The sequence below is a fragment of the Xylaria bambusicola genome, assembly GCF_022495145.1.
Source record: "Xylaria bambusicola strain CBS 139988 unplaced genomic scaffold F5B22scaffold_1, whole genome shotgun sequence".
NCBI classification, from domain to species: Eukaryota; Fungi; Ascomycota; class Sordariomycetes; order Xylariales; family Xylariaceae; genus Xylaria; species Xylaria bambusicola.
The window spans coordinates 1,754,247-1,773,451 of record NW_025953554.1 but is presented as its reverse complement, the minus strand read 5'-3'; the positions used below and the strand labels follow the sequence as shown (position 1 = coordinate 1,773,451).

The following is a 19,205-nucleotide window of genomic DNA, read 5'->3' as shown; positions in this document are numbered from 1 at the left end:
TTCCACTACAGACTCAACCACCGGAGTTTGATCAGTAGGTACTTCCTCGTGAATTTCCTTAGCAGACTCGTCATCATGGTCATCTTCAACGGGGTCGTCTTGGACCGTAATTTCATCGACAGAGGATTCTTTAACAGGAATATCCTCGACAGTTGCTTCCTCAACAGTCTGTTCGGCGGCTTTTTGTTCGGTAGTGGGCTGCGCGTCAGCGGACCCCTCAACCACGAGTTCCTTGGCTACAGGTTCCTCGACGACATGTTCAATAGGGTCTTGTTCACCAGTGGGCTCCTCGATACTGTGTTGTTCGACATCGGATTCCTCGACAACAGATTCTTTGGCAGCGGGCTCGTCGACAGTAGGTTCCTCGGTAGCAGGCTCTTTGGCCTCAGAATCAGCAGCTGGAGCTTCTTTCTCGACAGTCTCTGCAGTCGGCGTAGATTCAGCAAGTGTCTCGGAAACGGCTTCGACCTCAGCTGCTACGGGCTCTGCTGAAGTATCGGTGTTCTCTGTCGCAGTGGGCGCAGTTATCGCTTCAGTATTCTCCGAGACCACTGATACAGAAGTTTCTTCCGCAGGACTATCTTCAGTGGTGACCGCAGCTTCAACGGCTTCTTCCTTTGCAGCAGGTTCCTCGTCTTGAGAAGCTTCAGCAGTGGCCTCTTGAGCAACTGGTAATTCCTCGACTACAGATTTTTCGTGCACTTCAGGCACTTCTGTTGCAATAACTTCTTCCTTGGCTGCGGATTCCACCTCGGCAGCTGGCTCATTGGTTGCACCAGATTCCTCGGGTCCCTCAGGAGCTGTAGAAGCTTCCTCGGTAACAATAGGCGTATCCTCAACCTTGACCGTAGTCGTTGGCGCATTGTCGGCGGCGGTTGTCTCGTCCGGGTCAATCTCAGCTGGGGCAGCCTCTTCAGCAGCTACCATATCAACAGCAGTATCCTTAGCAGCAACGTCGACTTCTGGAGTTTCGGTTGACGGCTCTTCAAGCGCCTCAGGCGCATCAGTCTTTTCGAGAGCACTCTCTTCCACTTTGTCAGGCACATCCGCTACTAATGATGTCTCAACGACTGTGGTTTCATTGGCGGCCTCTTCTTCTTTTTCCTGCGCTACAGGGGTTTCTACAGCTTCAGAGGTAGGCTCATCGACAGGAACTGCCTCGGCCGCTGGGGTTGGAGATTCATCAGCGGATTTTGTCTCTGGCGCTTTTTCAGGCTCGTCAGCTGTAGCCTTCGTTTGTTCTGCGGTTTCATCAGCGGTTTTCTCTGTAGGTTCATCTACAACCTCTGTTGGCTCTGCTGCAATGGCATCTTCCGTCGAACTTGATTCAGCCAAAGCGGGTTCCGAGTCTTTGACTTCGGCGTCTTCCTGTGCTGGCACCTCTACCACCGGAGTAGCTTCGACCGTCTCTGTAACAGGAGTTGCTTCAGCGCCTTCTTCAGTAGCTTGTGCAGCCGCTTTTTCCGCTTCGCGTTCGATCATCTTTTCGAAAGCGAGATGGTCGTCTATTACAACCTCGTTGTCCGGCTTCTCGGTCTTCTCTTCGGACGAGGAGGCAGTTGCATCCGCGGAAGATGCTATTACTGCGTCTTTGGCTGCATTTGATGTCTCTTCAGTCTCAACCTGGCCCTGCTTAGCATCGTCTTCGGCAACAACGGTATCGCCAGCGGTAGTGGCTTCGTTTGCTTCTGTTGAGCTTGGGAGCGATGTTTCGGCAATTGGTTCAGTAGTTGAACTCGTTTCTTGGTCTTCATTGTGTTTCATAGGCTCTTCAGCCACCTCCACTTTCGCACTTTCAGGAGTGGTCTCGGACTTTTCAATCACATCCTCTGTCACTGTGCCAGCCTCTTCAGGTTGTGATTTGGCTTCGCTAGTTTGCATATCTCCGGCATCCGCCGACTTAGCCTCATTTTCTACAACTGCTGTCTCTGTTGGCGCATCGCCATCATCGGAGTTCAAGGGTGTGGCGGCACTAGGTGAAATGAAATTAGCATGACGATGTCGTCACAGAACAAGACTGGAATAAGACTTACACTTCCGGGGCTTCATCAACATGAGCTTCCTTTTCAGCTGCTGCTTCTGGCTCCCCTGAGTCTTTCGTATCTGTGATCTCCTCATGCGTGTCCTGTACGCTTTCGGCCTCGGTTGCCTCAGGCTCTGGCTTTAACCCCTCCGGTTCGTCGGCTAAGTCAGCCGGAGCTGCGGCTGGAATGTCCTTGCTGTGGTCGGACTCTGTGCTTTCAGCAGGTTCCTCAGGCTTCGTCTCTTCTGTCTCAACAGGATCAGTTGAAGGGGCATCCTCAGAAGCTGCGGCTGCAGCTATTTCTGTGGGTGTGCTATCCGCCTCGGGAACCTCGACAGTCGATCTTTCCTCCTCAGCTGGATTATCGTCAGCCTTCGAAGTGGTGCTTTCTTTTGTCTCATCCGCAGTTTTCAGTTCCGCAACCGTTTCCTCGACCTTTTCACCAGCGTCTGTTTCCTGCACATCTGCTTCCTGAATCGGTTTATCATCAGGCTCAACTTGATCTTTCGAAGCATCCGGCCCCGAAGCAATAGTGTCAGTCACCGGCGCCTCTTCTTCGTCCTTAGCTTTGAAACTTGGAGTCTCCTCAGCGGATTCTTTCTCGAGAGGGGCAGCTTCAGGCGCGGCTTTTTCTTCAGGTGCAGCTTTTTCTTCAGGTGCAGTTTCATCGTGTAGTGCTTCAGTTGAAACCTCCACAGCAGCCACCGCTTCACTGCTAGGTTCCTCCTTCGGCCCATCTCCTACATTTTCGGAGCTGCTATCCGCTGCTTTTGTCTCGCTAACCTCAGCAGCTGGTTCTTCGACCTCGGCTGGATTGGCGACCTTGGTTGACTCGGCAGGCTGATCTTGTGGATCTGGTTCAGTCTCCTTGCTAACAGGAGTGTCATCGGGTTCAGCGGGAGGGTCGGCTTTTTCCTCTGTGCCTTCCGGCTGAGTATCTTCGGCGACTGCTGGTGAAGCCTCTTCCACGGTATCAACGGCCTTTTCTGAAGTTTCGGCCTGAATATTGTCAGCAGCATTTGTTGAAGCTTCCTCTACAGCTTTAGGCTCCACAGTACCCTCCTCAGGGAGAGGTGTTTCTTCGGACGGCTTGACATCCTTCCCCTCATCCTTTGGAGCTACTGTCGTCTCTTCAGAAGATTCAGCATCTCTCTCATCATCTTTTGATGCTACTACTGGCTCAGCCCCAGATTCAACCTCGGTCACAGGTTTAACCACAGCCTCGGGTTCAGCCGTGGTTTCGTTAGTTTCCTTGGCGGTTTTCGATTCAGTTTCCGGATCCTTGGGAGAGTCTACATCAGCAGATTTATCCGTCGTCGGATTCGGTATCTCTTGTGGTGTCTCTGAAGCAACATCCGCAGCAGGAGCCTCTTCGGGTTGGTCTGCAGCCGGCTCTTTTGAAGCTTCTGGTGTAGACTCGGCCTCTTCCTTGACAGCCTCTTGTGCAGATTCACCCGCCTCAACTAGCTCGGCTTTCTGCTCTGCGGGTTCATCCTTAGAGTCACCAGGAGGTGAACTTTCTGTCTCAACAGATTTAGCTACAGGCTCTACCTCATCTGATTTATCCGCTGACTCGTCATCTGCTTTGGCTGTAGCCTCAGCTGAAGCGGGACCATCTGACTCTTGTGTCTTTTCCGGGGCTGATTCTGCTGTCACTTCCGGTGTTGCCTCTGGTGTTGCCTCTGGTGCTGCCTCTGGTGCTGCCTCTGGTGCTGCCTCTGGTGCTGCCTCTGGTGCTGCCTCTGGTGCTGCCTCTGGTGCTGCCTCTGGTGCTGCCTCGGGAGCTACCTCAGATGTCGTTTCCTCGCTATCTTGATCCGGTGCACTTCCTTTCGAGGGGTCGACAACTTCACCGGCACCTATAGCTTGCTCCTCGGCCTTCTCTTCTTTAATTTTGCCCTCTGGTCCCGCTTCGGAACTCGCCGCCGGCTCGGCTTCAGCCAGTGCTTTCATTTCTTCCACTGGCGCGGCTTCGGCAGCGGCAGATTTGCTTTCTTCAGTCGGAGAGTCGTCGGATTTTTTATCTGAATCGGGATTAGGCGACTCTTCTGTTGCTTCTGGCAGTGATCGAGAACTCTCGGGCTTTGACTTCCCATTCTTGCCCTTCTTTGCAGCTGTATCGACCTGTTTACTTGAGGTTTTCTCTGCCGCCTTTTCTGCCGCTTTCTTCTTCTTCTTTTCCTTCTTTTTCGCGTTTTTACCTTTTTTGGCGGAATCTGGCTTGTCCTCCTCTACCTCGGCTTTAGGTTCTGTATCCGGCTCGCCTTCTGGTTCCGGCTCTGCTGCAGGTTTAAGCTCTGGGTCTGGGTCTTTCTCCGGCTCCTTCTGGGACTCCTTCTCGGGTTCAGGCTCAGCGTTAGGTGTAGCTTCTGGCTTAACTTCTGGCTCTGGTTCTGGTTCTGGCTTTGGCTGTTCAGGATCTGCTTGGTCTTTTCCACTCTTTTTCTTCTTCTTTTTCTTCTTCTTTGCTTCGGCTTTCGTTAACGGCCACTCTGAGTCTTCTTGTAATGCAGGTTCAGAAGAGCCGACGTTCTCATTCCTTTCTTCTACTTCAGAGTTTTCGTTTCCTTCTGGGATTAGCCTAGTGTAAGAACAGAAGACTCAAAGGCTTACCAATTTGCTCTGCGTCTATCGTTTGGTACTGAACTTTGGAGAAATCGGCGAACTGCATGCTCTCCAAGGGATTTAACCGAGCAGAGGAGTATACAACTCCCGACCGCTCAGTCATTTTGCCCCCGTGGTTTGGCAGATGGTGGTAATATGAAGAAAAGGTGTGAATGACAAAATATGCAGTGTAAGTCCAGAAACAGAATAACGATTAAAGACACGGTCGTGTGCAGCAATTACGTCAATGTCGTTGGGTATTGAGACGCTATTCCTGCAGTCGGGTATTCAAACGCCACTGCTATGAAACAATGACAACGTGGTTACGGTAAAACAGATCAAATGCAAGTCCTGCCTATGGGATACGGCGGTGATAACTGGGGGGGAAGATAAAAAGGGAAACAATTCATCGAGCAGCCAACGGCAGCGTAGAGTCGAGAAAACGCACACATGCGATCTCGGGACGTCGAGTGATACTAAAGGGATTGATGAGAGCACCCCACACGAGAGGTCAGAAATCCAGATAGGTAGTCATATTTGACACTAATACGGGCCACCATGCATGGTACATGCTACATGCAGCATTGAGCTAGGAGAGGCAAATATTTTTCTACCCCACGACTCGAAGAACGACGCAGCAGTGGAGAAGAGCCTGAAGCTGAGGTGATCAATATCGTGCCCAAGATTGATTGGCGAGCCGGAACCAATTGGCGCCACGTCGCATCGCGGACACTGTGGATTATGGACAAACACCGGAGGTACTTTCAACTGGAGTGGGCTGGTGTGGCCTCATGCCTTTGGGCAAGCCGAACGGTGCTGATGGCTGGGTGAGCACATGAGAAACCGTCTGGCACCCTACGCTACAACACTCCCTTACCTTACGGTGATAGTGTGCGCCAATTTACGGCAGACCCGGACAAGACCGCCGTGGGCCGGTCTGTCATCGAAGGCAGGTTGACGTTTTGAGGTTCACCAATACTTTGCTGCAAAGATACCTATCACAGTCCAATCAGCGTCTAACGGGCGGTGTCGCTTCGGCTTGCTAGCCCCCCTTCCACATCCGGCTGCAGTCATTGGGCGTCAAGCTGCCCTACTGTACCCCTTGGGCTGTCGGACAAGATCTGTCATATCAATCAAAAGCAAACCGAGAGCGTCCCAAACGGTTCCCGAATTGGCCAAGGAGGGGTTGAGAAAGGCACCCAACCGGCAAGTAGACAGGGTGGGCTGCAGATATGCATGGGAGACACTAGTACGTGGTCGGCTTCGTTGGCACCGCTGAAGGACGATACTGAATGAGAACCTACGACAGCCAACCAATCTCAGCGGGGCGGAATAGACGTGGTTGGTCCTCGGCGGGCCGGCCGGGTCAGGGGTGAGGAGGTTCCTGATCGGGATTGATATCCCTGTGAGCTCGTTGCGAAGACGTAGGACCTATCTATTTGTCGATATGTAGTGCTCGATAAGACATATATTCACGGGCTCCCTGTCCCCTCCCGTTCAGTACCACTGCAAGATCTCCTGGGTATTCGGGAGATGCGTGTCCTTTCTTCTTCAGGAATTTCGTATATATTGATTGACATGTGAAAAGATAAGTCAGCATGGTATACTCTGTGCATAGTAGCATTTCAATGAAGGATTTTTAATTTTAGTTTAATGTATTATTGAGATGACAGACAGCCCCAGGGCGGGGGATGAGGGGCAGAAAGCCTCAGTTCATTGTTCCCGACTAACGACTTCAACCTTAGTCTTGGAGATCCATTGGGCATTATCCTCAATTAGCACGCCTTGTTTCCGAAAATTGCATTAATACACAGTAGCCTCGCATTCGCCAACCTCCTAATGAGTAGACGATGCGCCAAGGAAGCTGTTGAAATTGAACCAACCCCCCACATACTATACAATACCTACTCCGTAAAGAGGTTGGTTATGCGCAGGATTTTAACCACCAAGGGAGACGTTGCCATATTATTCTTAGTGGGACCGCCACGACCGCTTTCTCGTGAACTTTGAGCCTAGTACGCCTTGGATTGGGACATGAGAGAGAAAAATTTTTGAGGGTATAGTACGCATAAGTTATTTGCTTGCTCATTAATGAGACAATGGACTCTGCCAAAGATAGTCGGATCAAAGCACCACTTACATGTGAATACGCCTTATCTACACGATATTGTAGAGAGCTATAGTGACGCAGCGAGCTATTCATCATGAGATGGATTACTTACTCCATACATAATCTCGAATGACCCGTCTCATTTTGACCTTCAGGGTGTCTTAGACTCATGCATTATGCTTGAGGTAGTGAAGAAAAAGCCAATACCTTGAAGTTTCTCCGCGTCGAGTATCACAGTGTTGGTGTAGTCTAGTTCATCTCATATACTAGAGAGTGTGAAGAGGGTGAGGCGGATTGTCAAAGGATTTACTGTTCTTGAAGATGTGAATAGCCTAACTTATGCTGTAGATAGTTACATATGGCCCCCCAAGGTCTGGCCAGGAATCCGACAGCGATAAGATGGTGAAGTGGTTCGGCATCTTATTCATGCAAGAGAAAGTGAAAGTCAAGAGATTTTATTATCTTTTACTGAAACGATTTACTTCGTGTATGTTGGTTCATAAAATACTATACCCGCGGCGACAACAAGATTTTATGACATACACCTGAGCGAGGCGGCAGATAAGACAGAATCATGAGAATATATCTAGTTAGAAGATGTCGAAAGACATACCTATAAAACACAGAAGTGTGAAATCCATTCATCCCATGAGTACCTGAGAACTCCCAGATCTCAATCAATCCCGTCGGAAATGTTTGGAGCGCATAGGTTACAGAATCAAAATCGTTTAACGAATGGCATATCGCCCAAGCCTATTGACAAAGAAATCCCTTCTCGATCCCTCTTAACTGATCACGCATGTAGCTCCTTACTGCCATCTCATGCCTGATGAGTTTACAGCTTCGGCAGACTGAGATTGTCCCAGATGACGTAATGTAGGATGACGACAGGCTCAGAACCGCATCTTTTATCGCGGATTGTGGATGACTGAAGTAACAGATACACATATCAGAATAAACCGTCAAGATCGCTCAGCTACAAGGTCGAGTAGCAATCTTGGAGTCGAGTCTCCGGGCAATAGCTTGCTATGAACAAGTGCACAATCATCATTTCATCAACAAGGTAATATCCTCCATTTCGATAGGCGATAGGTAATAGGAACGTCGGTGGAATGAATACAGGGGTTTGCTCGACGAGGAGTAATTTGCAACGAGAGCTTAGACGTAAGACCTACGGGGACAAACGCGACCTGTCCTGGATTCCGCTAATTTAGTCTATAGACGGTCCGAATGGAATTACAACGCACTTCAATTGAAAAGCGACGTGGCTTCGTACTTCGCTGATATGAGCCATGGGCGGCCTCTGACCACAACTACGTCCGTGACGGCTTTTTGCACGTCTGGGGTCTCTGAATAATGATGTATAGGATTGTTGCCTACAAGAATGTCGGCACCGAGATTAGATGTGAACATGGGAATGGGTATTTCTGAAATCAACCTTTCTTGCTTAGCTATCATCATAGCAAGACAGTGCGCAGTCTAGGGACCTTTAGTCGTGTCACCATGCAAAAGTTCCCGGGAACGAAGCCCGCGCGACACATATTACACAGACAGGCGATATTAACTTCAACATATAACCGTATATCCATCTCGATAACTAGTGATGACGTGGCTCTCTAGCTAGGTAAGTAACGTAGTGCTGGCTCGAAGGAAGAGTAGTAGCCCAGGAAAAACAAGAGTGTATCACCGTTGGCCACACAACGCCGACGCCCGAATTAATAACAAGTAAAAGACCAAGTAGTCTAACGAGGGAAATGGTGTGGGTGTATCCTGTCAATAACAGACCACGGCTTGCCTGTGCCATGTCACCTTGTCTGTCATCTGACCCAAACCTTCCCTTGTAACAGCTGGTATTCCCCCTCCGCATGCGATTCTATGCTCGACCAAGACACCAAAATATCGGTATATTGCCAATTTATACTTCTCACATCGCCATTTCCTCCTGCAGCTTCCGGAGCTCCTTTTCCTCGTCGTCCTCGGAATCCTCGAGTTGTGGTTGGCTCTTGACTGTTAAAGCATGTTAGCTTGTTAAGAGGTATGTAAAATCGGAGTGGAAGACCCGTACTATCTGAATTCGCCACGCTAGGGAGTTTATGGACATCCGACACGGGTACTGTGCCAGACTCAAGCATTTTCTTGTCTAGTGCTTCTTGCTGTAGGGCCTCGAGCTCGTCCTCTAGTTCGTCCTCATCCAAGGGCTCGCCAATGTGGCTGCTCGTAATAGCCGACACAATCTCTTCGCTGAGTTCGTTCTGCTCCTTCAATTGATCCCTAAATCAACAGTGGTTAGTAGTCTGACGGTGGCAGCAACAGCGCACAATGAGACTTGTAGATGGTGGAGTGTGGCATACATTGTTTCCTCGACCTTCTCTACCGTCAGCTTGCCATGGATCTGTTTCATAGCATCGCCTGCTCTCTGCATAGCGGCGAGAGTCTCTTTGTTGATGTTGGCTGATTCGATGGCATTGATCTGAGCCTCCAAGGTTCCTATTTGGGCACTGGTCTGTTCTAAGCTGTGTTCATGTGTTTTCTTCCTCCGTAGAGCAGCCTTGGCAGCTATTCAGGGCCCAAGGTGGTCAGACAATGTGATGCGACGTGTTATGTGGTATGAAGGGAGATACGAACCATTTTTATTCGTGTTTACGTTCTTTCGAGCAATAGCATCCTGCTCAGCCATCTGGTTCTTGAGATGGTTCTCGCGCTTCTGTAGCATTTCCAGCTGAGTGCGCAAGCCCAGGATGGCATTCTTGGGAGTATCCTTCTTCTTGGCGGCACCACCGCCGCCAAACCATCCCCAAACTCCCGACATGATGACGTTGGGTAAGGACGGGGCCGAGCACTTGTATTATAGGGGAGACGGGAGAGGGCGGTGATTAAAACGGTCAGCTAGAGACGGCAAGCAGAACGGATCTCGCTATCAAGGCGGTTGTTCGAGGGCCGCGATGGTGAAGCCGATGGTGATGGCGGGGTATATGATCGTTGGGCGATAGCTCGGAGCCTGGACGGGGACGGGCGGATCCGGTGTGACGACAAGTAACGGCCCGACAACGGACAGAGTCGACAGTCGGTGGAGAGGTGAGTATCGACTCGTAGTCGGTAGGCGCCGCGAAGAAGAAGGCGATTCGATGGGACGAGGTAATAATGGAAGCCTGACGAAGGACGTTGAAGGGGTAGAAGGAGATAGAGAGTTGCACGTTATCGGTCCCTAGGTAGGATTAAGGTAGGTAGGTAGCCTGGCCCGCCGGAAGATGGACGATGATGCAAGCCGTGCTAATAATACTACTGACCTAAGTACCTGGTACTGAGATCTGCCTGCTGTAACAAGGCATCAGCGGCGCCCTATCAGGTAGACAGTTAAAAGTACCTTCAGGTACTGCAGGACATTCCATGTGCATGTTTTATGTGCAATCTTACACTGCCGTTACCACTTGGGTACCTATAGAAATACTAAGGTGCCGAGGATGCCTAGGTATGTAGATTTTAGGCACTCTCCTAGGTCCTCTTCTAGGCACCTTCTAGGCACCTACCCAGCTGAATGACCACTGGCCATCGGTCAGCTGGCTCACCTACAGCACTAACAGGATTTATCCGGTGATTAGCCGGTCGAGACTGGCATCATGAGGCCAAACTGGTAGAAAGGCACCAGTATCATGAGATCCATATACCTGTAACTGAGGTACTAAAAACCACATTGCAGTCTCCTTTTTTTTCATTTCTTCTCTGTCGTTCCGCTTCTATATCATGCTTGTGTTTACAAGTCCGGGTTCGTGACCCTTTAGTCACGATGTGTAGCTCGTACCGCGAAGTGACAGAACTGTAAATCGATAGCTAATTCCTCTCACTTTCGAAAGCTACCTCATACGAGATGTGTTGATAATACGCTCAGCCAACTAGCTTATATAAAGTGGTTTCTCCAACAGCATCATGTCGAATGGGCCCCTCCCGTCAGAGCGGACTCTCCTATCTGCACTCTGCAAGAAGCAAGTCGGTGATAAGGTCAGGTTTTTAGGATGGTAAGGTCACGTTGTCTCTCACATACGGCGTTTCCCTGCATTACCTAGTACCTCTTCCCTACGATATTCAATGTCCTTATTTAAGATTCCCGCGTCTGCCGTCTCGCTACCTTGAAACCCGAAAACCCGATGGCTCGTCCTGGCTCGTCGTTGAATCTACCGATGCTTTTTGTAGATCCCCGCTTATGGTTCTGCTGACTGGGTTTCTCAAGTGTCACAGAATATTCTACTCGCTTCGGACAAATCACCCTCAAACACCATTGCCCCAAAGAGGACGGCGATATCGAGGCGCTTGTCGATGTAAATCTTCTCCTCAAATCACTCAAGTCTGAGCAAACCGACCTCGGGCAATGGATACACGTGATTGGATATATTACCTTCCTCAACAGGACTTCTTCGAGCAACAAGACCACGCCGCGCGTTGGAGTACAGGCCTTGGTGGTCTGGATTGCGCAAGATCTTGACCTGGGAGTATACGAGAAGTCAATGCTAGCTGGTGCTAATGAGAGTGCCGGAAATTCGGCGTCAATAAACCCAGCTTCGAAATGAAGCCCGTTGTGCTCAAAGAGTTGATTCGGCGAGCCATCAGAATCTGGTTATTCGCAAACCCCATTCAAAGTCACGTGTCGCTAAAGTCGTGCTTTGACATGCGATATAGGGGCCTTGACCTTGGTGCATTCCGCTTTTCAAGATTTCCATCCAAGTAGAGGGCATGTTCCAATCCTGCACAGCGAGAACCTATCGCACAACATGAAAACGAAATGATACAGGAAATTCGAAGAGAGCTAGCTCTGCCAACGCACACGACACCTGAGAACAAATATAGCTAGGCGATATATGTCATCCATCTCGCGCTATCATGTTGTGAAAGGAGCCTGATGATAAGGGTAACATTCACCCCAGTAAGTCTGGGCTGTCGTGCTAATTAAGAAGGAAAGAAAATGAGCAACTTCTTGTCAGCCTATGAGCTGCAGGCCATTTCTCGAGCTTCCGACAAGGTACGAACCCTTGTCATAAGGAGGGATGAACTCCTTAACCGCGGCTCTGGTTGATGCTGCAGGCCACCGCCGAAATGCATTGCTTTTACGTGGCATCCAGCAGCTAAGAGCCAATCGAAACCGGTGACAGACGGATTCGCCGCAATTGTTTGTTGATATACCACGCACCACATTATGCAGCACATATCAATTAGCTAAGATGCAGCTACCCTCTCTTGCCAGGTTCCAGTCTAGGTATCCACAAGGAAGATCAGCATTCTGCCAGATGGCACGCCCTTCTTGGACGGCGACCCTCTTTATCCCAGACTCCCATCTCAGGTTCCATTCTCGGCCAACTTTCGATACACCGAACCCGCTCGGCCTTCGCCAAATGGGCGCTTAGCCTTCCGTTTATGTAACATCAACTACAGCAAAGAGTAACGTACCACGCCATTCTCCGTCGCGGCCAGATGCAATCCTGTAGCCTCCTACGGTTTCGTCGAATCCATGTCTGCTTAAGTGTCAATTTCGGGGTATTTCACACCCTCTTCTATCGGTATACGCTCGCTTCGAAACAGCACCTCGTCGGTTGTTGCGACGTTTTGACGCCTCCCCTAACCCCGATCCCGCTCCCGCTCCCGATCCTTTCGAAATGAGAATCGGCTGGTGCAGTGGGCGTTTGAGCGGTTTCTCGAGATTCTGTTGGGTTTTTGCTGCAGCTTGCCTTTCCCACATTTCCTTCGACTTGAGACAAATGTCATCGATTTGCTCCTGGGCGAGGATTAATATAATTATAATAGCCGCACACTGAGGAGAGGCCTCAGCTCACATCCGTCAAGCACGCCCCCGGTGTAGTGATCAGAAACCCATCCTCGCCCTGCAAGGATGTGTAAGTGTTGTACTTGATGAGCTCGTCGTTTCTCGTACTTGTCGAGTATACGGCCTCACTGTGGCCTCTGGGCCAAGGTAACACTGAAGTTCCTGCGTGATGACCTTTTTGTTGATGTCGAGATGGGGGATCCAATATCTATTCATGGATACCGATGACATGGTTGTGGAGTTGTCGAGTTGGATGGGGGTTAGGTCTTCCTATCATCAAGGCACCTCAGGTGTCCCTTCTTGATCCTGATCGAGGGGTGCTAGCCTATTTATACTGGGATTCGTTGAATCAGCCTCGTCACTCCGGACGCTCGACCGACTCCGCAGTGGAACTCAAGTGTCCGGCAGTATTACACTGCATTGTTTCATTCACCGCCTAGAGCGAATACTAAGGGTGAATGCTGCTAGCACGCAGAAGGACATGCATTGCATCTGTCTCTGCTTGATCACACATCTGTGGCAAGCGCCGAGTCCGCTTCCGGCAATTCTGTCCGCCTCACTTGTACGCCCCGTTTTTCTCTGAACAGACGAATTATACCATCGAGTTGGGAGAGTCTCGAACACCCTCACAACAAAAGGGTGATCATCTGCTTGTGTGCTCCTATATGGTTGGAACATTAGATTCCCGTAGTGCTACCACATTCTAACCCATGCATGGACCTTAACATACAGGCTTTATTACTGTTGCCGCGGTAGCTTGTCTTAGTTGTCTTCCTTCTCGGACAAGGAAGCTCTTACAAGTCTCCGCTTATGTCATTTATCTCCAACGCCACCACTACCGTGCGAGCTGTTGTACGATATCCTTCGGTCTCTTAAATCGAAGAACGTACAATTCGTTCCTCATGTAGGTCGTAAAGTATGCAGTTGGAGGCGGTCAGAGGCACTACTCGTCAACGAATGAATCAGATCGCACCGGAGTTCATGGTGAACTTTAGTCTGTCATTAGATGGGCAAGCAAAAAATGATTGGCTTATATCATGATTAATGGAGGTGCATCATGTAGCCAAACAAGTCTCGAGAATGCTATTGAAGAAACATCACTGACACGGCATATGTGTTTCTCCTGGAAGCCGATGAGTGGACCTCGAGGCAGCCTTGGAATTGGCTATTGTCAGGGACACTCAAATGACGTTCAACCCAGTCTACTTCGCGTCTCAATGCCGTATCGAGTGAAGCCATGGTTGACTGGAAGGATGTGAGTTGGCAATCAGGCCATCCGAGCACAGCACGGGATTTTCTTATTAAGGGTGCGTGCTTGAAGCTAGTCTGATGGCCACTGAGCCTTAACGCTCCTGCCGCCAAGAAAATAAAAAGAAAATGCAAAAAGGCGATGAACGACGCAAGAGAGGAAGGCAAACGCACCCACGACATTTAAATAAATGAATACACAAGAGGGGAGAAAAGACGGTGACTGACTGCGCAACACTAATGGTGTCATAATACCAAGAAGCAGACCGCTCAATAAGGTATCCCAGTGCGACGCGAATGATGGGATCTGGCACATTGAAATGAGATGGAATAGGAACGATTCGCCATTCTCGCTAAGAGGGGTGCCGTCCGGCGATTTGTCTCGATGCTGAAAGGAGATAAGGTGGTTGTCACGTGTGCCAGCTATTTAACAGACAGAGTAATCACATACTTTACAGAAGAGGAATTCCATCTGCCTGCACTTTCTATTCGTATCTACTCTTATCTCGGATTCTGCATGGTGTAGGCTCGGTCCTCTGCGTACCGGAGTTGTCTGTTTCAGAATCTGCCTGTAGTGACGGGAGCTTGCTGAGTTGTCGGATGTAGCTACTGACCCTCCCTACAAAACTCGACACTGCGCGAATGCTTGTTCTGTCTTCTGCTCATTACCAAGTCCATCAGTTTTCCGGGCTTTTATCATGCTCCAAAAAGCCACAGCTGTTTCATTTGACGCACACAGTAGACGCCGTGGTGGGTATCGTCACGAGTCTGGTCAACCATGCAAAGAAGGCGATTATAAGGTTGCCTGCTAGATAGCCACCTCGGACTCTTTCGACGTGGCCCTAGAATATGCCCAGACGGCGAGTCTCTAGAACAGCCAGTATCACCATGATTAATATCACGGTGCATATCAACATGTGGCGTCATCTGCATCTGTGACTGGCCGCAAGCCATCTCTGCTGGCGCATTGATCACTGGTGCGTCTTGTAAATTACCACCTGCTTTGTATTTAGCATTCTAGGGCTCATGTGCACGACCTTTGGCGAACCCTGCAAGAGGATACGCACCCGACATTTTGCACCTTGCTCTATGCTTCAAGATGGCTAGATACCGGATGACTAAGCCAGATCAAGCCACACATGGCTGTAGTGGCGGTGTCATGAACATCTGTGGCTGGAGCTTAGGTATCTGTCTGCGCTACCTACCTGGTGATATACCTCGTGATATCACGCATTAAGACCAGGCACCACCTTAGCAGCCTTGCTCACCTCACGCCGTCCACGTGGCTGCGGGCGGAGTCCCAACCTCAACTCATCGTCCCCCATCCATCGCCCATCTGGAAGAGGGAGGACGACGGTCGCTCTGGTCGCTCTGTTCTCAACTCTAGACGCTTCGGATGACGTAGGCAGCAAAATGACTGGCGAAACAACCAGAAAAGGGATATGAGACGGAGACAACCTTATCAACCCCGCCTGATCGATTAAAGAACCTACTCTAGAGGAAGTAGATGTCTAACAATCCGTCCGTTCATCCAATACGACCTTTCCGTCAAAAATAAGGCAGGGGCGGAAAAATCGCAAATGAGTACCAACGCTTCTGTTCCTCAGACCCTCTGGGATCTGCAGGTCCCGTTATACATCACGCATGCGAGCGCCCCCAACATGCCTTTTGTGACAGCTGTGCCCCGGTTCAGTTATCTTGCGTTATTGTTGCCCCGCTTATCGACCTACTTCGGGCTACCGTGCTCGAGCTTTCACCATGAGGATGTGTTGCTGCGGAACTTGGCCGTCGGACTGCTTGTCGACCTATACCAGCCGACCTTACCGTGGCGGTTGGTTGTTGGAGATGGCATTAGTTGGGATATCGGAGATACTTTTCTGAATAGTGCAAAGGAGGTTAGTCAGTCAGTTGATTTGCTCGAAGTCGCTGTTGGTGGGATGTTATTTTCGTACAAGAGAAAACACCCAATTTCAGGGTTACAAACTACTGACGCTTTTACCTAAGGCGGACTTCGTAAGAAATGGCAATGCGCAACAGATTATGTCCTTATCAAAGGAGAATACTACAGCGCTCTGGAACGCGGTTCAAGACAGTGAGTCCCATAAGTCACTCTGCTCTGCTAACTGATCAGCCATCTAATCTGATAACAATCTAGATGACTACACAGCCTTTAACAAGGTGAACTCACGGCTACTGAACACCTCACGTGAGCTCAGAAATGTGCCCCTGCGTATTTACATCCCATCTTCCCCTAGCGACGTGGCTGGCGGTAGCAACAACGCAGCAGGCGCATTCAAGGTCATGCAATCCCTTGTATCGCCCAAGATCAACGATCGTAGGTTCCATCATACCACAGGCCTGCACGGTCTTTGACCGAGATAATGTACAAGCTAACAAACGTCCTACATCCAGGTACTCCACAGACTCTGGGCGTAGCATTGCGTACTTTACTGCCCAAGCTGTTCCCAAGTAGTAGAGATCCGGTGCTTGCGGCGGCGATCTTGCATGGCGTGCGTGTCCCGTTCCACGCACCTCTCGAGGAGCTGATGCGTGAGGCAGCCTACCCAGATGGGTGGCTATGCCTTGTGGTTGTGCCGTTGGATATATGATTGTCCTCTTGTCAGTACGATCATGATCCTGCGACACTGAATATAACGGCAGCGGTTACACGGATTCGGGACAATAATTACCTTCCGTCATCGGAAGATTGTATCAGGGATGAACTTGAAAATTAAACACAAAATAAGTCTCGTGTACATGGCCACCCCTGAAAAAGGCTAGCTGGCACATATCGCTTCTCTACACTTTGGCCGAACTAATACAAATGAATCTCATCGAGAAGGCACAATCTATCGGTGTCCTGACATGCAGGTAACTAGCCCACATGGTTACCCCGAATCATTAGGCTTGCCTATGGAGATGTCCTATCTATTTATGGCGGAGCCGCTGGATGGATTCTTCCGGAACCCCTGCAGTAGGACCCGGAGCATGCCACGTGGGGAAGTCGGGTATCGGCATGGTTATCAACCCCCCAAGTTCCTGTAATCCTTTCGGCTGATCCGAGATCCCGGGACCAGCAACAGAGATTTATCACCGGGTATGAAGTTGATTCACTTGTACTACGCTCGTATCCCGTACTTCAGGAGGTACTTGTATGGTACTTGCGAAATACATCATCTACACTCCACATTACATCGATTATCTCGTCATGGTGCATTAGAGGGAACATGGCCCTTGAGGGTTAATTGCGAGGTGTGGTCGTTGTCTGGTTACTGCCGATGAGAAAGTAGTGAGCCAGGGTGCTTGGGAGTGTTTTAAGACTTAAACTTCTCATGAAAATGGATATTGTAGTATGGTTTTCGCAGACGACTCGTGGTGACGAACATTAGACGTATCTGGTCTCGGATACTCTTCAGTAGACTGAATGATAAGCAACTAGCTGTGCAGACTTAATAACATACACTATGTTGTGAGCCTAGATACTTACGGCTCGCATAGTTCGTAGTCATCGAGTGCGATGTCTTCCCAATTTCTCTATCCGCCTAGCCATACGGTGAATTCGACACCGTAAAGTAGAAACGGCACTGAATATACCGTAACACACATCTCGTCATCTCGATATCCTTGCTCGCCAACTTTCTTGACAACATCATCTCCGAAGTACATCCGCTCTAAACTATATGTCATGCATGCCGACAGAACTCGAAACCATCTGCCGAATGCCCACGAGACCGAGACAACCCTGGCCCCATACGCTTTCGAGCCCAAGAGGCCAAGTACACACTTCGCCGTAATCAGTAGCAATCACCGCTGAAGAGAATTACAAATTCTCTTTGGAAACATTAGTGTGCGTGCCTAGAATAATGAGTGTGTGTGGATTATGTATGTATGTATGTACATTATGTTCGACCGTCTTTCACCGACTCTCCGTCCATCCTATTACGCATAAATGCATGCACCAGAGTGTGTATAAGTGCGTACACTAGACATGCAGTTCGCTCGATTCTCTCCGCCCACGTGGTCCAGCACGCGCATCTACTAGGTAAGATTACTCACCTCTAGAACCACACCAGAACAAGTCTTTTTTTTTTTCTTCCTAACTCCATCTGTTCGTCCTCGCTGAAGACCTGGATGGAGCGTAGTGTTGGTGTGTTCCTGTCCTCCTAGCGCGCTGTTAGTGTATGTAGTGTAGAGATCTAGTGGGCCCCCTCGAAGGAAGGAAATAAGCGACCTATAGTACAGTAAGTAGAAGAACAAGGAGAAGAGAAAAAACTTCGGTTCCGTTTCGAGTAACATTAGGCGTAACTTCTGGCAAATGGGAACTATATCGCGGGTCAGAGTGTGGTGGTCTCTTGGCGATATCTCAGCTTTCGAGGCTTGTAGACGTAAGAGCAAATTACCACTACTACTAGTTTTTTTTGGGGGTGTTATTTACATACTGTTTTGTACATACAATAGGCCCGAGGGGTACTAGCTAGCAACATCCTCGCTTTGATGTGGAAAACAGGGTAATGCGTGATTGGTAAGGTGTTATACTACATCGCGGACTTCGTCTACGGACTATGAGCTAGCTAGCCAATATGCCAAGTTTCCTGCACTCGTAATCCGATGATGTTCTAAGTAGATATCCCCTGGGAGCTTTGTCTCTCTCCAAGAGCACGGATACATAGAAAACCGAGACGAAAAGATGATGGCCAAGAGATAAAGTTGCATGGCAAGGGGGCAAAAACGTATTACCGGACCTATCGCTCTCCAAAGAAAGGAACGTGCAGTTCACACTAATGTACTCTCAGCATATATATGTTATGACAATGACGTAGATGAGCACAGACAGCAAGCACTCAGTTACCCAGAATGAAGTTGATTGTGTAGTGGTATGAAGAAAATAGAACAAGTTGATATGCTTAGTCAGTGTATACATAAGTAGGTAGGCAGCACTTTATCTTGCATACATAAGTACCGTATCCAGTATACTGTACCCGAGATCTGGCCGCCTCCATAGCACGTACTATGTAAAATGCCCAGGAGCCAAGCACCAACCAAACCAGGGGCCGAGATGCATGAACCGTTTGGGTAGAGCGAGCGAGCGAGCGCTAGATATTGCGTCACACTACCTACATGTATATTCTATATGGGAAGTATTCAAGATAGCTTCACGTAAATACAATACCTAAGTCCATCTAGGTTCCGGTACCTGCGTTGGAATCCGCACGGGTACCTGGACATCTACCTGCTGTACAGTAGCCAGGCCGGGCCCATATCATCTAAGTAATATTAACAGACCACATAGAGCAACCAACTAAGTCCATAGCGTGATGTCTAGAGTGTTTTAGCTTTCTTCCTCCCAGGGCGGCGGTATCTCGGCACGAGGTTAGCGCGGGAATGACGTCCTCGCTGATCGCGCCCGTACT

At 49.5% G+C, this 19,205-nt stretch overlaps 4 protein-coding genes across 4 annotated transcripts; 2 read left to right on the top strand and 2 right to left on the bottom strand.

The window, feature by feature from the left end:
• Nucleotides 1-8,147: 8,147 nt before the first annotated feature.
• On the bottom strand, nucleotides 8,148-10,198 carry F5B22DRAFT_583994 (vacuolar-sorting protein SNF7). The gene is made up of 4 exons (XM_047973396.1): nucleotides 9,363-10,198; nucleotides 9,089-9,293; nucleotides 8,803-9,008; nucleotides 8,148-8,744 (listed from the first exon to the last, which is right to left on the bottom strand). The coding sequence occupies exons 1-4, from the start codon at nucleotides 9,544-9,546 to the stop codon at nucleotides 8,662-8,664; spliced, it is 678 nt and encodes a 225-aa protein (XP_047836569.1). The 5' UTR covers nucleotides 9,547-10,198; the 3' UTR covers nucleotides 8,148-8,661.
• Nucleotides 10,199-10,387: 189 nt separating this feature from the next.
• On the top strand, nucleotides 10,388-11,495 carry F5B22DRAFT_24859 (CST complex subunit Ten1). The gene is made up of 2 exons (XM_047969990.1): nucleotides 10,388-10,750; nucleotides 10,963-11,495. The coding sequence occupies exons 1-2, from the start codon at nucleotides 10,662-10,664 to the stop codon at nucleotides 11,297-11,299; spliced, it is 426 nt and encodes a 141-aa protein (XP_047836568.1). The 5' UTR covers nucleotides 10,388-10,661; the 3' UTR covers nucleotides 11,300-11,495.
• A 567-nt stretch (nucleotides 11,496-12,062) lies between these two features.
• F5B22DRAFT_641149 (uncharacterized protein) lies at nucleotides 12,063-12,777 on the bottom strand (the record flags this gene model as incomplete). Its single annotated transcript, XM_047977948.1, has 5 exons — nucleotides 12,063-12,109; nucleotides 12,174-12,238; nucleotides 12,290-12,498; nucleotides 12,557-12,604; nucleotides 12,655-12,777. 5 exons carry the CDS (start codon nucleotides 12,775-12,777, stop codon nucleotides 12,063-12,065), a joined length of 492 nt encoding a protein of 163 aa, XP_047836567.1.
• Nucleotides 12,778-15,061: 2,284 nt separating this feature from the next.
• On the top strand, nucleotides 15,062-16,648 carry F5B22DRAFT_24757 (autophagy protein Apg5-domain-containing protein). Its single transcript, XM_047969978.1, has 4 exons — nucleotides 15,062-15,689; nucleotides 15,799-15,886; nucleotides 15,950-16,129; nucleotides 16,207-16,648. Exons 1-4 carry the CDS (start codon nucleotides 15,375-15,377, stop codon nucleotides 16,401-16,403), a joined length of 780 nt encoding a protein of 259 aa, XP_047836566.1. The 5' UTR covers nucleotides 15,062-15,374; the 3' UTR covers nucleotides 16,404-16,648.
• Nucleotides 16,649-19,205: the final 2,557 nt, after the last annotated feature.

Excerpts from the sequence above, each read along its gene's own strand:
- F5B22DRAFT_24757 (XM_047969978.1), top strand. The coding sequence starts at position 15,375 with ATGAGTACCAACGCTTCTGTTCCTCAGACCCTCTGGGATCTGCAGGTC. Across the intron at positions 15,690-15,798 it reads TTCTGAATAGTGCAAAGGAG|GCGGACTTCGTAAGAAATGG; the intron begins GTTAGTCAGTCA and ends CTTTTACCTAAG. Across the intron at positions 16,130-16,206 it reads ATCGCCCAAGATCAACGATC|GTACTCCACAGACTCTGGGC; the intron begins GTAGGTTCCATC and ends TCCTACATCCAG.
- F5B22DRAFT_24859 (XM_047969990.1), top strand. The coding sequence starts at position 10,662 with ATGTCGAATGGGCCCCTCCCGTCAGAGCGGACTCTCCTATCTGCACTC. Across the intron at positions 10,751-10,962 it reads AAGGTCAGGTTTTTAGGATG|TGTCACAGAATATTCTACTC; the intron begins GTAAGGTCACGT and ends GGGTTTCTCAAG.
- F5B22DRAFT_583994 (XM_047973396.1), bottom strand. The coding sequence starts at position 9,546 with ATGTCGGGAGTTTGGGGATGGTTTGGCGGCGGTGGTGCCGCCAAGAAG. Across the intron at positions 9,009-9,088 it reads GAGAAGGTCGAGGAAACAAT|GGATCAATTGAAGGAGCAGA; the intron begins GTATGCCACACT and ends CTGTTGATTTAG. Across the intron at positions 8,745-8,802 it reads TAGCGTGGCGAATTCAGATA|TCAAGAGCCAACCACAACTC; the intron begins GTACGGGTCTTC and ends ATGCTTTAACAG.